General features: G+C 39.6%; 1 protein-coding gene across 5 annotated transcripts in view; it reads left to right on the top strand.

Moving 5' to 3' along the window:
- SPRYD7 (SPRY domain containing 7) overlaps positions 1-16,984 on the top strand; it is an 81,099-nt gene extending 64,115 nt beyond the window's left edge. For 3 of the 5 annotated variants that reach the window (XM_055359879.2, XM_019039732.3, XM_019039730.3), the window contains 4 exons: positions 76-192; positions 3,115-3,281; positions 9,587-9,689; positions 16,095-16,984. In XM_055359879.2, coding sequence (XP_055215854.1) covers positions 76-192; positions 3,115-3,281; positions 9,587-9,689; positions 16,095-16,192 — 485 coding nt within the window. In that variant the 3' untranslated portion in view covers positions 16,193-16,984. Of the gene's footprint in view, positions 1-75; positions 193-3,114; positions 3,282-9,586; positions 9,690-13,793; positions 13,923-16,094 lie in introns of those variants that run through there. The other 2 variants (XM_055359878.2, XM_019039731.3) reach the window with 2 other exon arrangements.
- Positions 16,985-17,586: the final 602 nt, after the last annotated feature.

The raw sequence follows: 17,586 nt of genomic DNA, 5'->3' as shown, positions 1-17,586 counted from the left end.
AGACTCCGTCTCAAAAAAAAAAAGAAAAGAAAAGAAAATACAAAGCTTTACATAGTGTCTGCATTTTTTGTTTAGGAACAGATGTTGTTATTGTAAAGAATGGAAGAAGAATATGTGGAACAGGAGGTTGTTTAGCCAGCGCACCTTTACATCAAAACAAAAGCTATTTTGAATTCAAAATCCAGTCCACAGGTTGGTATAATGGTACTTTACTATTAAAAGTCCTAATTGTTCTAAATATTAAGAGTAATTTGTAACACATAAAAAAGATTCAGAAGGTAATATAAAAGCACCAAACTCTTAGAAGATCTGGGTCTTCCACCTCTTGTTGTGTGATCCTGGGTAAATTAGTTAATTTAGTTAAATTAGGTTCAGTTTTCTCATCTATAAAATGGGTATTACAGGAGCTGCCCATTCTGCCTCACAGGAACTCTATGTATGAAAGTGTTTTAAGACAAGACATGCTGCATAAATATAAGGCACTAGTATTTTTAATGGGATCCGGATGAACCCTCTTGTTTGGTCAAGCATATAAGGTCAAACATATAAGCAGCATATACTCTTGCTATTTATTTTAGGATTAAAGTCAATCTGTTGATTCTGAGTTTTTCTTTTTTTTTTTCTTTTTTGAGACGGAGTCTTGCTCTGTCACCCAGGCTGGAGTGCAGTGGCGCGATCTTGACTCACTGCAACCTCCGCCTCCCGGGTTCAAGCAATTCTCCTGCCTCATCCTCTTGAGTAGCTGGGATTACAGGCATGCACCACCATGCCTCGCTAATTTTTATATTTTCAGTAGAGACAGAGGTTTCACCATGTTGGTCAGGCTGATCTCAAACTCCAGATCTCGTGATCTGCCCTCGTCGGCCTCCTAAAGTGTTGGGATTACAGGCGTGAGCCAGAGTTTTTCTCTTAACTCAGTTATTAAGATACCCTGATTCAGTGTTTTGAAGCAGTCATCAAATTCAGAATTCAGATAGAAGTCTGCAGTCTATATTTCTCTTGTTAAAATTTATGGAGTTTCTTGAACTGTAAAGCAATTCTATGTGATTATAATAGGTTAGTTAACTGTGCCTGTATTGTATATGGGAAAACTTTTAAAATAAAAGCTTTACTGTAAAGTGGTCGGGCATAGTGGCTCACGCCAGTAATCCCAACACTTTGAGAGGCCGAGGTGGGCAGATCACCTGAGATCAGGAGTTCAAGACCAGCCTGGCCAACATGGCGAAACCCCATCTCTACTAAAGATACAAAAATCATCCAGGCATTGTGGTGGGCACCTGTAGTCCCAGTTACTCGGGAGGCTAAGGCAGGAGAATTGCCTGAACCCGGAAGACAGAGGCTGCAGTGAGCTGAGATTGTGCCACTGCACTGCAGCCTGGGCAACAGAGTGAGACTCCGTCTCAAAAAAAAAAAAAAGTGGCTGGGCGTGGTGGCTCACGCCTGTAATCCAGCACTTTGGGAGGCCGAGGGGGTGGATCATGAGGTCAGGCATTTGAGACCAGCCTGGCCAACACAGTGAAACCCCGTTTCTACTAAAAGTACAAAAAATTAGTCAGGCGTGGTGGTGGGCGCCTGTAATCCCAGCTACTCGGGAGGCTGAGGCAGGAGAATCGCTTGAACCCAGGAGGCAGAGGTTACAGTGAGCCGAGATTGTGCCACTGCACTCCAGCCTGGGCAACAGTACAAGACTCTGTCTCAAAAAAACAAAAAACAAAACAAGCTTTATTGTAAATAAACTTCTAGTGAAATACTGCATCAGTAATGTGGGTAGAGAATAGGAAAATGAGAGTGGAGTAAATGAATCTTACTATTACTTGGCTAGCCTTGAATGATATGAAATTTCCCCCTAGGGCTTATTTTCTAAATTAGTTTTACTTATTTATTTATTTATAGATGGGGTCTTGCTGTGTCACCCAGGCTGGAGTGCAGTGGCATGATTATAGCTCAGTGCAGCCTTGAGCTTCTAGGCTCAAGCAATACTGCTGCCGCAGCCTTCCCAGTAGCTGAGACTACAGGCTCAAGCCACCGTGCCTAGCTCTAAATTAGTTTTAAATAATGATTTTCAATGGGGCATGGTGGCTTACACCTGTAATTCCAGCGCTTTGGGAGACTGAGGCAGGAGGGTTGCTCAAGGCCAGGAGTTTGAGACCAGCCTGGGCAACATAGCACAACCCCATCTCTACAAAGAAAAGAAAAATTAGCTGGGTGTGGTGGCTTAAAATACTGGGTAAGAAAATGATTTTACACCTTATTGTTAATTTCTCCTCTCCATGATATTGCTTATGGTATATATTATTTGTCACTCATTGTAGATGTAAAAACTGAAGACAGTATATTCCCACTTTTCAAAGGGAGAGCTTGAAATTGAACTCCAGGCCATTTAAATTCAATGTGTAGCTTTTTAAAAATCTTTTTGAGATAATAATAATGATGATGATGACAGCTAGCATTTTCTGAATACTTATTGTGTGCTTTACTTTCTCATGTTGTGGAGTACTTACACTGTTCCAAGTGCTTTACTTGGGTTATCTTGTTGTATCTTTTCATTACCTTGCGAGGTGAGTACTGTTAGAATCCTCAGTTCACAGATAAGGGAACAAAGAGAGGTTAGGTAATTTGCGCAAGATGATGTAGCAGAGTCAAGATTTAATCCTCATTTGCACTATTCCAGGGCCCACTCTCTTATCTCCTAGGCTGTACTACATCTGTGGAGAACGTAGTATAGTTTGCAAACTACTTTTATTTTATTTTATTTATTGAGACAGGGTCTGGCTTTGTCGCTCAGGCTGGAGTGCAGTGGAATGATCACGGATCACTGCAACCTCAACTTCCCTGGCTCCAACAATCCTCCCACCTCAGCCTCCTGAGTAGCTGGGGTTACAGGCACATGCTCCCATGCCCAACTAATTTTTGTATTTTTTGTAGAGACGGGGTTTGGGCATGTTGCCCAGGCTGGTGCAAACTACTTCTAAAAGAAGATTTTTTAAAAAGAGTAATAGAAAACAATTTAGTGATAATACAGCACTTCCTTTAAAAAGTTTATACTCCCTTTTAAAATAACTCGATGGTTGTAGTCTTCAGATTTTGAGGGCATTTAAACTGTTATATTTTTAGGAATCTGGGGTATTGGTGTTGCAACTCAGAAGGTTAACTTGAATCAGATTCCTCTTGGCCGAGATGTGCACAGTCTGGTGATGAGAAATGATGGAGCCCTTTACCACAACAATGAAGAGAAAAATAGGCTGCCAGCAAACAGTCTTCCGCAGGAAGGAGATGTGGTGGTGAGTTCCCTCATGGAGTTGCTTTCCACTGTAAATGACTAAACTTGAACTGCTTTTAGTATCTACAGCTTTGTCTGGGAGTTTGTGGTTTGAATTCCAAAGCAATGGGATTGGATCTAATGAGATGGTGCATTTTCCAGGAGAGCACTTGGTGTAGATGTTGCGCCCTACTCAACTGCCCCCTCCTTTTTAGAGCTGCCACTGGCTGGGAAAATCAGTGTGAACCGTTATTTCTACTCTGGAGAATTAATGACAGGCTGTCTGCTGATCACACATTCCTGTTTCTCTCACATTAGAGAAAACTTGGCCCACAATTCTAAAAGTTTGCTGAAGCTTATATTAGAAAATACTAGTTATTTTTAAGGCTGGAGATCTCTTAGGTAAAATGTTCACATTTATTTCTTCTTCTTGTTTTTTTTTTTTTCTTAGAGTCTCGCTCTGTCACCTAGGCTGTAGTGCAGTGGCATGATCTTGGCTCACTGCAACCTCTGCCTCCCAGGTTCAAGCTATTCTCCGGCCTCAGCCTCCCGAGTAGCTGGGATTACAGGCGCACACCACCAGGCCTGGCTGATTTTTTTTATTTTTAGTAGAGACGGGGTTTCGCCGTGTTGGCCAGGCTGATCTCGAACTCCTGACCTCAAGTGATCCACCTGCCTCGGCCTCCCAAAGTGCTGGGATTACAGGCATGAGCCACTGCGCCTAGCCACACATTTATTTCTTAATTTGTTATGAAATTCTATTAAGAGAATTACAGCATTTTATCAGAAATGTTCATCTTCATTAAACTTAACCTAATTAAACTCTTCAGAGAACGGAACTCAAAATCCTAAAGCTTGATCGTAGAAAAGTTTTTTTTTAGAAAGCAGAGGATAGTAAAAGTTACACGTTATTAAGACTTTTCTGTTTTTACTCCTAACTGGCTATATTTAACTCTTTACAAAGCTAGCACATTGAAAATGTAATCCAAAGATTTCTTTCTGTCTTTTCCAGATAGTTCCTCCCACACTGCATTATCCAAAACCCCTCCCTATCCAGAGGTCAGGCCATTGATTTAGAACAGAGTCCTAGAGTCTCCTTCAGCCGAGGTGCCCTTGTACACTGAACCTTTGGTTCTCAATTCTGATATCAAGTTGAAAGGAATCTATGAATAATGAGAGAAGGATTCTAATAAGATGAAAAGATAAGAGAAATCCAGGTTAATTAATTATGAAAAGGTACAGTATTTTAGAAAGAATGAAGAAAGGTGTGAAAATTAAGATTTTTAATTACGGCCTGATCTTTCTTCTCTTTTTTGCAATTTAAAAAATATGAACAACTGTAAGTTTTTAATTGTTGGAAGTTTTTTTTCCAGAATTGACTAAAGAAAAAAAGGAGATGAAAGGCATAAGCCATTAAAAAAATCTGCTTTTTCCCATGCTTTTTGAATAGTTGGTTCTGTATTTGTAGATCGTTGCCAGATGCCCATAATATGGAACATCCTTATTCAAATGGTAATTTCTTGAAAGAGAATCTTGAAGTCAAGTTGATGCTGTCAACCTGTTTGCCCTAAAAGATGAAATTCAAACATAAGAAAGGATAATCAGTAACAAATGTTTTTCTTTGTTGATGAACTGAAACTTCTACCTGCCTTCCTATCTCATTTCATTCATTGTAATGTCTGATAGCACAATGTGACAGACTGAAGAATGCCACTTTTAGTCTGTCAGTGTTGTTAAATTAGACTTCGAGTTTTCATATGAGCTCATTCTCATAAAAGGAGAACTAAAACTATGAAATACATGCAGAGCCAAGAAAAGAAAAACATTACCCTGCCATTTTAACTAGTTCAAACACCGGAGAACAAATTTTACCAAATTGTTAACAGTGGCATGGAGTAAGTAGAATGGATTATAAGACAGGAAAAGCATTCTCATGTGTTTAGAATTTAAGTCATGTACCATTCTCTGAGGAGAAATCAAGAAAAATAAGCTGTGAACATCTAACCAAATGATTATATGATTATATTCATATGATAATCACCCAGTACAGCACAGCCTGCTACAGAACTAGAAAGACATACATGAAACAGTTTATGCTCACTTTCTCCTTTTTTTTTTTTGTTTTCAGATGGCCACTTGCTCTGTCACCCAGGCTGGAGTGCAGTGGCGCTATCTTGGCTCACTGCAAGCTACACCTCCTGGGTTCACGCCATACTCCTGCCTCAGCCTCCTGAGTAGCTGGCACTACAGGCGCCTGCCACCACGACTGGCTAATTTTTTTCATTTTTTACTAGAGACGGGTTTTCACTGTGTTAGCCAGGATGGTCTCCAACTCCTGACCTCATGATCTGCCCACCTCGGCCTCCCAAAGTGCTGGGATTACAGGCGTGAGCCACCGTGCCCGGCCTACTTTCTCCTTATACATATAATTCTGAAAAGTACAAATTTCATTCTAACATGCATTTATCAGTTTACTTTTAGAGAAGTCTTATAAACATTCTATGTAATAATAACAATAACGAACACTTCTAAGCATTTATTTATTGAGATGGAGTCTCACTCTGTTGCCCAGGCTGGATTGCAGTGGTGCCATCTCGGCTCACTGCAACCTCCACCTCCTGGATTCAAGCGATTCTCCCGTCTCAGCCTCTCTAGTAGCTGGGACTACAAGTGCGTGACACCACGCCTGGCTAATTTTTGTATTTTTTAGTAGAGACGGGGTTTCACCATATTGGACAGGCTGGTCTCGAACTCCTGACCTCGTGATCCACCCACCTTTGCCTCCCAAAGTGATGGGATTACAGGCATGAGCCACCGTGCCCAGACCTAAGCATTTATTATGGGCACTGTTCTCAGTGCCTGGCAAGGATTAAATTGTTTAATGCTCATAATGGCCCTTTGAAATAGGTATTATTATTATTATTATTATTATTATTATTATTATTATTTTATTTATTTATTTATTTATTTTTTTGAGATGGAGTTTTGCTCTTGTTGCCCAGGCTGAAGTGCAATGATGCAGTCTCGGCTTTCTGCAACCTTCACCTCCCGGGTTCAAGCGGTTCTCCTGCCTCAGCCTCCTGAGTAGCTACAATTACAGGTGCCTGCCACCATTCCCAGCTAATTTTTTTGTGTTTTTAGTAGAGACAGGGTTTCGCCATGTTGGCCAGGCTGGTCTGGAACTCCTGACCTCAAGTGATCTACCCACCTCGGCCTCCCAAAGTGCTGAGATTACAGGTGTGAGCCACCACGCCCGTACGGTAGTAGTAGTATTATCCCCATTTTACAGATTAAGAGAAGTTAAGTAACTTCTTATGTGAGTTAATTACAAGACTATATAGCTCAGCCAGATACTATGGCTCATGCCTGTAATCCTAGCACTTTGAGAGGCCAAGGCAGAAGGATCCCTTGAGCTCAGGAATTTGAGACCAGCCTGGGAAACATAGTGAGACCCCATCTCTACAAACAAACAAACAAATAAATAAATACATAAATACATAAATAAATAAATAAAATTTAAAAAGAAAATTAGCCGGGCATAGTGGCATGCCCCTGTAGTTCTAGCTACTTGGAAGGCTGAGGTGGGAGAACTGCTTCAGCCCAGGAGATACAGGCGGCAGTGAGCCATGATCCTGCCGCTGCACTCCACCCAGCCTGGGCCACACAGAGCAAGACCTTGTCTCTGGCCAGGCGCGGTGGCTCACGCCTGTCATCCCAGCACTTTGGGAGGCCGAGGTGGGCAGATCACCTGAGGTCAGGAGTTCGAGACCAGCCTGACCAACATGGAGAAACCCCGTCTCTACTAAAAAAAATACAAAAAATTAGCCAGGCATAGTGGTGCATGCCTGTAATCCCAGCTACTCGGGAAGCTGAGGCAGGAGAATCACTTGAACCTGGGAGGCGGAGGTTGCAGTGAGCCGAGATTGCGCCATTGCACTCCAGCCTAGGCGACAAGAACGAAACTCTGCCTCAAAAAAAAAAAAAAAATACCTTGTCTCAAAAACAAAAACAAAAACCAAGATCATACCTGAAGCAGTCTAATTTCAGAATCTGTTCACTAACCTGCACACAATTATTAATAAAGACATAGAACACACAGTATATTTTGCTATCATTTTGGCAGAATCAAACCCAGTTTCTTCATCATAGAATAGATTAGGTTAGAAAATACTTGAACTGGCCCATCACAGTGGCACATGCCTGTAATCCCAGCACTTCGGGAGGCTGAGGCAGGCGTATCACACTGAGCCAAGGTCGCGCCACTGCACTCCAGCCTGGGCGACAGAGTGAGACCCAGTCTCAAAAAAAAAAAGAAAGAAAATACTTGAACTAAACTATACTGAGGGTGGGACTTCTCACATCTTTCCTCACTTCTTTGGTACTGGGATTTTGCTACTGCAGGCTTGGGTTTAAAACTTGCTTGTTTGAGGCTGGGCGCGGTGGCCAACACCTGTAATCTCCGCATTTTGGGAGACCGAGGCGGGCAGATCATTTGAGGTCAGGAGTTCAAGACCAGCCTGGCCAACATGGTGAAACCCCATCTCTACTAAAAACACAAAAATTAGCCAGGCATGGTGGCGGGCGCCTGTAATCCCAGCTACTGGGGAGGCTAAGGCAGGAGAATCTCCTGAACCTGGGAAGCGGAGGTTGCAGTGAGCCAAGATCATGCCATTGCACTACAGCCCGGGTGACAGAACGAGACTCTGTCTCAAAAAAAAAAACAAAAAACAAACTTGTTTGTTTGCAATCGGCCACTGGGGGATGAAAGTGCCTGGATTACAGCCTCACTGATCTGAACTGCTAGATTTCTGGTAGTCCCATAATGAGAGTAACATACTTTCTTTTCTATGTAATTAAGTTTTTGTTTTTTAAAATGAAAACAGACTTTTTCATTAGAAAAGTGAATCCCAGCCATCAGTTAGCTTTATTACTATTATCTAAAGACACAAACTAAAGCGAAACAAAGGCAATCTATGTACTATTTATCTTTCTCAGTATTCCTTAATTATTAATAATTGTTTAAGTTAACCCTGGCTTTGCTAAGAATTGAGAATCTTTCATACCACTTACCACGTTAGCTTCTCTGGGCTTTTGCTGTCTTGCTTGTAAAGAGAGAGAATTTAAGACTAAGATGATCTATAAAATGTTTTTTTTTTTTTTTACCTCTAAAAAGCTTTTAACTTGATAGAATGTATCCACAGTCAGAAATCCTGAAATCCTTGAAGTGGTTTGCTTCTTGGTCTATGATGACTTCTCTATTGAAAGATCTCTGCTGTCTTTCAAGGGAAAGATCTCTTTTTGTTATCAGTTAGTAGCTATTGTATAAAGTTTTAAAGAGAGATATGGTGATTAAGAGCAAGTGTTTAAAGAGAGGCATGGTGATTTAGAGAGAGGTATTGTGATTAAGAGCAAGTATTCTGAAACCATACTGCATGGATTTAAATCACAGCTTTTCCACTTCCTAGCTGTGCAACCTTAGGTAAATTACTTAATCTTTCTGTGCTTTAGCTTCATCTGTAAAATGGGGATAGTAATACTGTCTTGTTGTGAGGATTAAGTGAGTAAATATGAACTGCCTAGAATAGTAGCACTGTTGGTATATAACATGGGCTAAGTCTTTTCTAGCCTTTTAATAATAATTATTAATATCACTAATTGTGATTTTTTTCCATCAATAGTGTACCGAGTAATTTTATTACATTGTTTTTTAAATCATTTGAGCTATTATTTTTCTGTTTTTTAACTTGAAACTAATTACCAATTTTATTCAGTTGTGAACACCAGCTTTTCCTTGATAATACACTTGACACATTTGAAACCAGAGTAAAGAGATGTAGAAATGTGTTATTTCTTCCTGGAAATAAAATGTATAGAGACGTTTCTTCATAATTTGAAAACAGTGACAGGTAGTAAGTCCTGACAGTGAAAAAAACCTCATTGTTTTTCCTTCTTTAGATCAAATTCTGTAGAGAAAGAGCAGCGTTTTCTGTATGAGTGTAAAAGGTTTCTCTATTCATGGTATGTAGTACTTATATTATCTTAGCATTCAAAATATAAAATCCAGATTATACAAATATAATTCTAGGATTTAAACTGTTGGCTTTGTTTTACCTCTAATGTGGACTCTTGGGATGTTACCTGACTTTATCCCCCCTCATAATCACTACTCATTTTTTTAGCTCAGTTCAAGTAGCATTCTACCAAATTGTCAACCCTTAATGAAAATTGTTGTCAGCCTATGCTTAGCTTTTTGTGTTTCCATACTTCCCAGTCAATGCTTTCTGACAGCTCAGCTTTTATGGAACGTTTCTGTTTTTTCCTTCCTAGGGTATTACTTATGACCATGTCGAATTAAATGTATACTTGAATGGAAAAAACATGCATTGTCCAGCATCAGGTATACGAGGGACAGTGTATCCAGTTGTTTATGGTAAGCAAAAATATTTCTAATGTATTATTACATATATATTAACTTTTGTTTGGTGTGTGTATCAGTCTGTTTTCATGCTGCTATAAAGACATACCCAAGACTGGGTAATTTATAAAGGAAAGAGGTTTAATTGACTCAGTTCCACAGAGCTGGGGAGGCCTCAGGAAACTTACAATCATGGCAGAAGGGGAAGCAAACACATCCTTCTTCACATGGCAATAGGAAGGAGAAGATTGAGTGAAGTTGGGGAAAGCCCCTTATGAAACCATCAGATCTTGTGAAAACTCACTCACTTTTACAAGAACAGCATGAGTGTAACCACCCCCATGATTCAATTACCTCCCACTGGGTCCCTCCACAACACATGGGGATAATGGGAACTATAATTCAAGACGAGATTTGGGTGGGGACACAGCCAAACCATATCAGCGTGTATGTTACTTTTATAGCTATCATCTAGAAATCTGGACACATTGTTAACAAGGACCTTTTTATTTTATTTATTTATTTATTGTTTGAAACAGAGTGTCACTCTGTCACCCAGGCTGGAGTGCAGTGGCACGATCTCAGCTCACTGCAACCTCCGCCTCCTGGGTTCAAGCGATTCTCCTGCCTCAGCCTCCCGAGTAACTGGGATTACAGGTGCCTGCCACCACGGCTGGCTACTTTTTGTATTTTTAGTAGAGATGGGGTTTCACCATGTTGGCCAGGCTGGTCTTGAACTCCTGACCTCAGATGATCCACCCGCCTCAACCTCCCAAAGTGCTGGGATTACAGGCATAAGTCACCGTGCCCAGCCATAAGGACCTTTTTATATGGAATGTAGTCGGTAGGATATTACAATCCCACTTTGCAGGATTAAGGATAGTTTCTGTTCCCCATGTATTAAAATAAACTTGATAAATACAATGATTACACTTAAATATGCAATAACCGTACTCCCTTTTTCAACATGTAGTTTTATGTTTTAGAAAGTTTCAAAAAGCTTTACTGAATTTAGAAAACTTTTTCTGCAAGTCATTGGGAATGATTGCATGGCCAGGAAACATAATTATAAATAATATTTTGGAATTAGAGATGGGAATTTTATGTAGACTGTACATTAATAACCCTTACAAAATTCCTTAAATGTTAATGCTCTTCTGAGGGAAATAGTGACTTAGAATAGTTTCATACTGATTGTTTTGCTTTGATAGTTGCATATGTGTAAGTGCTATTATTTCTATACAAGTGTATCCCTCCAAGACTTGGGCTACTTAAGAGATGACTCTATACCACTTAATTACTTTAATTTTTTGTTTTTTTGTTTTGTTTTGTTTTGTTTTGTTTTGTTTTGTGACAGAGTCTTGCTGTGTCCCCCAGGCTGGAGTGCAGTGGCCCGATCACAGCTCACTGCAGCCTCAAACTCCTGGGTTCAAGCAATCCTCCCACCTCAGCCACCCCAGTAGCTGGGACTACAAGTGTGCACCACTATTGGGATTACAGGCATGAACCACTGCATCCGGCCTACCTTAATTTTTATTATAGAAAATTCCAAACATGTACAGAAGTAAAAAGAATAGTATAATAAACCCTCATATACCCATCAGCCAGCTTCAAACAATTATCAACTTGTAACCAATCGGGTTTCATCTACACCCCCCCACCCCCAATGCTGCTATTGTTCTTCACTTACCCTCCTTGGGTTATTTTGAGGCAAATGCCAGATAATATATAATTTTATTCATAAATGTTTTATTTGTATCTCGAAAAAAAGGTCTCTTTCTTTTTTTTTTTAGGAAAACATAACCACAATGTCTTTATCAATCCATTCTGCTTTATTTTTTATACTATCAACTTTTTTTTTTTTTTTTTTGAGACAGAGTCTCACTCTGTCACCCAGACTGGAGTGCAGTGTTGTGATCTTGGCTCACTGCTGCCTCCACCTCCTGGGTTCAAGCTATTCTCGTGACTCAGCCTCCAGAGTAGCTGGGATTACAGGTGTGTATCACCACACCCAGCTAACTTTTGGGGTTTTTTTGTATTGTTTCGTTTTTTTTGAGACAGAGTCTCATTCCATCGCCAGACTGGAGTGCAGTGGCACAATCTTGGCTCACTGAAACCTCCGCCTCCCAGGTTCAAGCGATTCTCCTGCCTCAGCCTCCCGAGTAGATGGGACTACAGGCGCGCACCACCACACCCAGCTAATTTTTGTATTTTTAGTAGAGATGGGGTTTCACCATGTTGGCCAGGATGGTCTTGATCTCTTGACCTTCTGTTCTGCCTGCCTCGGCCTTCCAAAGTGCTGGGATTATAGGTGTGAGCACGTGGCCAACTTTTATATTTTTACTAGAGATGGGGTTTCACCATGTTGGCCAGGCTGATCTCGAACTCCTGAGCTCAAGTGATCTGCCCACCTCGGCCTCCCAAAGTGCTGAGATTATAGGCATGAGCCACCGTGTCCAGCCTATTTTGTATTATCAACTTTAAATAAACAGGTATATGATTTTTCTGCCTGTAGTTTTAGTAAGTCTAAAAATATTTTCTCATTTAAGTTCTTAAATTTGGGTTATAATAAGAACTAATTAGGACTGGCACGGTGGCTCACACTTATAATCCCAACACTTTGGGAGGCCGAAGCTGGTGGATCATTTGATGTCAGGAGTTTGAGACCAGCCTGGCCAACATGGTGAAACCCCATCTCTACTAAAAATACAAAAAATTAGCCAGACGTGGTAGCGCACTCCTGTAATCCCAGTTACATGGGAGGCTGAGACAGGAAAATCGCTTGAACCCAGGAGATGGAGGTTGCAGTGAGCCGAGATCATGCCATTGCACTCCAGCCTGGGTGACAGAGCAAGACTTAGTCTCCACAAAAAAAAAAATAAATAAAATAAAATAAAAAAAGAAAGAAAAATAACTAATTAGGCCAGGCACGGTGGCTCATGCCTGTAATCCCAGCAGTTTGAGAGGCCAAGACAGGTGGGTCACTTGAGGTCTGGAGTTCAAGACTAGCCTGGCCAACATGGTGAAACCGTGTGTGGTGGCACACACCTGTAATCGCAACTACTCAGGAGGGTGAGGCGGAGAATCACTTGAACCCAGGAGGCAGAGGTTGCGGTAAGCCGAGATCACACCACTGTGCTCCAGCCTGGGTGACAGAGCAAGACTCCATCTCAAAAAAAAGAACTAATTTAATTACATTTGTTGTAGTTTACTATAAAAGCAGCACTGGTGCAATGACTCATGCCTGTAATCCCAGCACTTTGGGAGGCTGAGGTAAGAGTTGCTCGAGTCCAGGAGTTGAAGACCAGCCTTGAGCAACATAGTGAGAACACGTCTCGACAAAAAATTTTAAAATTATCCAGGTGTGGTTATACGTGCCTGTAGTCCCAGCTACTTGAGAGGCTGAGCTGAGAGGATCTCTTGAGCCGGGGAGGTCAAGTCTCCTGTGAGCAGTGATCATCGTGCCACTGCACTCCAGCCTTGGCACCAGAGTAAGACCCTGTCTCAAAAGCAAAATAAAATTAAAATAATAAAATAAAAATAGCAGTATCAATGATGACAAACTGGGATGTCAGAATTATACAATAACAAATATAAATAATAATATGATAATAGCCAAAGCTTGTGATTACCTTTTAGTTTAAGGTTTTCATTAGCCTTCTTTTCTCCTAAAATTACTTTTTAGTCATTTTACCTTCTGTGTCCTTGCATGTAAATGTGTGTTTTAAAACTCAATTTAGTGTTGCATATTGGGTAAGCCTAAAAGCAATTCCTTTATTTACTTGAGTAAATGGAAATTTAGCTTGATATTTGAAATAGGTTAGCCTGAGAAATAAAATAAATATCAGTAGAGTGACAGTTATACAAGTTAACTGTAGCAAATAAGTTTAATGCTCTAAACTGTTTCTTTTATTCAGCATTATTTGTAATGTACGAAGGTTATAGATACTAAATTATATTTCATAAATTGAACTCATAAATCAGTCCAATTAAACCAAGTGTTTTAATAGCCTGATCCTTTCAAAGATAAACATAAAACTTAAATCCCTTTACCCTTTTGTCTTCCATCCCTAATCCTTGATCAATCCAATCATTCATTTTGTCTCTTCTTACACTCAGCCTGTAGAAAGAAAAAGACTGCATAACATTGAAGAAGTGTGGTTACAAAGTTACGACTTCCTGGCTGGGCGCAGTGGCTCACGCCTGTAATCCCAGCACTTTGGGAGGCCAAGGCAGGCGGATCACGAGGTCAGGAGATTGAGACCATCCTGGCTAACAGGGTGAAACCCCATCTCTACTAAAAATACAAAAAATTAGCTGGGTGTGGTGGCGGGTGCCTGTGGTCCCAGCTACTCGGGAGGCTGAGGCAAGAGAATAGCGTGAACCGGGGAGGCGGAGCTTGCAGTGAGCCGAGATCATGCTACTGCACTCCAGCCTGGGTGACAGAGCGAGACTCTGTCTCAAAAAAAAAAAACAACAAAACAAAACAAAAAAAAACAAAGTTATGACTTCTAGCCTAATCTGAGCTCTCAATAATTTTCAGCAATTCTTTGTGCATGTCTATGCATTCTGTGCTTCTTGCATTCTCTATTCATCCTCTGAAAATGCCTTGCCTTCTACCTTACAAAAAAAAACAGGCAATCACAAGTGAACTCCAGCTTCCCTCTCTTCAGGTCCAATCCTGCCTTCTTTCCATCTCATCTCAGAAGTGGTACTCTGCATGTTGCAAACACTCTATCTGTAGTCTGGGTTCCAAACTCCCCATCTCTGGAACGTCACTTTGTCAGTTATTTCATCGATATCTCATGTCATGGGCCTCCCTCTTCAGTGCTTATAAACATTCTAAGCCCCATCCCAAACGCCCTTCTTTGGGCATGCATCCCTCACTAGTCCTGTGTTTCCCCTTCCCTGGATGGCCACATTTCTTCTAGAATAACCTATATCTGCCATCTTTATTGTTTTTCTTTCTTTTTTTTTTTTAACATTTAGGTTCGGGGGTACATGTGAAGGTTTGTCACACAGGTAAACTGGTGTCACGGTGGGGGGTTTGTTGTATAGATTACTTGACTAGCTCAGGGGTAGAGCATTTGACACCTTTATTGTTATTGTTCGTTTGTTCTACAACCCAGTTCAGCTGCCATTACACCACTAATTGAAACCACCCTTGTTAAAATCACTGGTGACTTCATGAATGTCAAATCCAGTATTTACATTTTTTTCTGCATTTATGCTGAAATATAAAGTATATAGTAATGTGCATTAAACTTATATGTGCAATTTAACAAATAGCTATCAAGTGAACACTCACATTATTACCACTTAGATCAAGAAATAGAACATTTTCTTGGCCCAGATGCAGCCCGCACCACAGCTGCATTCCTCACCCAGGGGGAGTAATCACTATTGGATGGCAGTGCTGATTATTTACTTGCTTTGCTTTACGGTCATGTTTTGTTTTGTCATCACCAGGGTCAAGGTAATGAACATATTCACCACCCCAAAGGTTTCCTTCTGCCTCTTATATCCTACTCACCTCTCCCTACCCCAGCCCCAACCAAACAACCACTGATCTGTTTTCTGTCACTACAGATTAGCCCATATTTTCTAGAGTATTATATTAACAAAATCATATGGTCTTTTCTTTTGGTCTGGCTTCTTTCACTCAGCACAATTATTTGAAGATTCATTTATGCTGTAGCATATATCAATAATTCATCAGTTTTTATTGCTGAGAAGTGTAGCATTGTGTGGATATATCACAATTTCTTTATCCTTCACCAGTTGATGGACATTAGGGTTGTTTCCTGTGTGGGACTATTACAAATAAAGCTATTGTGAAGGTTTGAAAATATGTCTTTGGATATACACATTCATTTCTCTTGAGTAAATACTGGTAAAAACATTTAGAAGCTGAGTAAGGCCTGCAGTCTAGTTCACAGTAGTGTACCAATGTCAGTTTCCTGGTTTGGATGTTGAGCTGTAGTCATGTAAGATGTTACCACTGGGGCAAACTGCACAAAGGGTGCACTGGACTCTTAACATTTTTGCAACTTCCTGTGAATCTATACTTTTTCAAAGTTAAACATTTTTTTAAAAAGTAATATGTCTTAATTATATAAAATTGAGAAAATGCAGATAAGCAAATAAGAAAAAAATTACCCATATTCACATCCTCTTGAGAGAATTACTAATAATATTTTTATATATATCCTTCCAATGTTTTTGACAGGTAGATTTTGATTTTTGTTGTGGCTGTTTTTACCCATAGGATTATGTTTTGTAACAGGGACAGCAGATATATTTATTCTTCTTACCTATTAATATTGTAGTATTATGGAGACAGTTTATTTTATAATTATGTATTCATTGAAATTAAAGTATTTGCTTCTAATTTATTTTCTTTCTTTTTGTATCCTTTAGTTGATGACAGTGCAATTTTGGATTGCCAGTTCAGTGAGTTTTATCATACGCCTCCACCTGGTTTTGAAAAAATATTATTTGAACAGCAAATCTTCTGAATGTATTTGTTTTTAAAACTTGTATTTCTGCACTGTTAAAAAATGTTCATCATTTAATAAAACTTTACCTGGCCTATAGATGAAAATATATTCTTAAAAATATGCTTGTTGATGCTGTCTAAGGAACCAATGTATTCAGTATACCACCCTGAAGTTGTGATTTAAAATACTTTATGTTTTGTGAAATGAAAATAAGCATTTGGGCAGTTTATTTAATTCTTATTTAAATAAATAGAATTATGGGTTTAATTAACAGTATAACATGACTATATATACATATATATTTAAAGGGAATTCTTTCTTACATAATGTATTTGTTTTGATAGAGATGTAGAGTTGGGTGGGTGTTTTTGTCACTCTGAAGTTTAGACCTCATTAAATATTTGACGTCTACAGTTGGATAATTTTGCCGCTTAGTGTCCTTTTTTATATACAATATAACAAAGTGAGAGAAATTTATATTATTGGCAATTTCATTTTTGGCAGTCTATTTCTGTATCATGTACCACTTTTCTTAAAACTTAAATTGCTTATTTTGTTGTGTAATGTCATTGCTTTTGATTTGCTTTGTGAAAGGAGATAAACGTTTCAGTAATTGTCAGAGCATTTTGTTGCCTCAGGCTGTGTTACCTCAATTTCAGAGTAAGTAGTGGTTGATTAGTAATGTAGTATACACTGGCAGACATCTAGAATAGTATGATGCTTTACATTTAAATGAGGTTATTCTTTTAAGGACTTTTATTTGTATGTTTTCTGTAAGGAATAATAAAATAATTGTAATTAAGGAATATACCATACTATATTCTTCCTATTTTGTTAGTTATACACTAAATTCACATCACCCGTGATTATTTCAGTTCAGAGATAAGTGAATCCTCTTCATGACCCTGAGTCTTTGCCTGGTTCTTAAGAATCACTGTCCTTTAGTTAACGCCCTGTGACCTGAACCAATCACTCTATACATCTTTAGACACGTTGTCTGTTTTCAAATGAGCATGGTAAGGATGCATACATTTCCCTCCTTTTATCAACTAGAAACAGTACATTGTTCAGGAAAACATGAGTGTTAGAATTAGAAAGAGATCCAAATTGTAGTTTTGCTGCTCATCCTATTTTCTCCTCTCCAAGTCTCAGATTCCCATTTATAAAAGGAGCAATCATACTGACATAAGATTCTATGATTAAATAAGGTAATACATATATAACACCTTAATAATCATAGGCACTTGCGCCAGGCGCGGTGGCTCACACCTGTAATCCCAGCACTTTGGGAGGCTGAGGCGGGAGGATCACAAGGTCAGGAGACCGAGACCATCGTGGCTAACATGGTGAAACCCTGGCTCTACTAAAAAAATACAAAAGAAATTAGCCAGGTGTGGTGGCGGGCGCCTGTA

Source organism: Gorilla gorilla, chromosome 14 (assembly GCF_029281585.2).
Source record: "Gorilla gorilla gorilla isolate KB3781 chromosome 14, NHGRI_mGorGor1-v2.1_pri, whole genome shotgun sequence".
Classification (NCBI taxonomy): domain Eukaryota; kingdom Metazoa; phylum Chordata; class Mammalia; order Primates; family Hominidae; genus Gorilla; species Gorilla gorilla.
The sequence above is the reverse complement of the archived record's forward strand: the minus strand, read 5'-3'. Positions and strand labels throughout refer to the sequence as shown.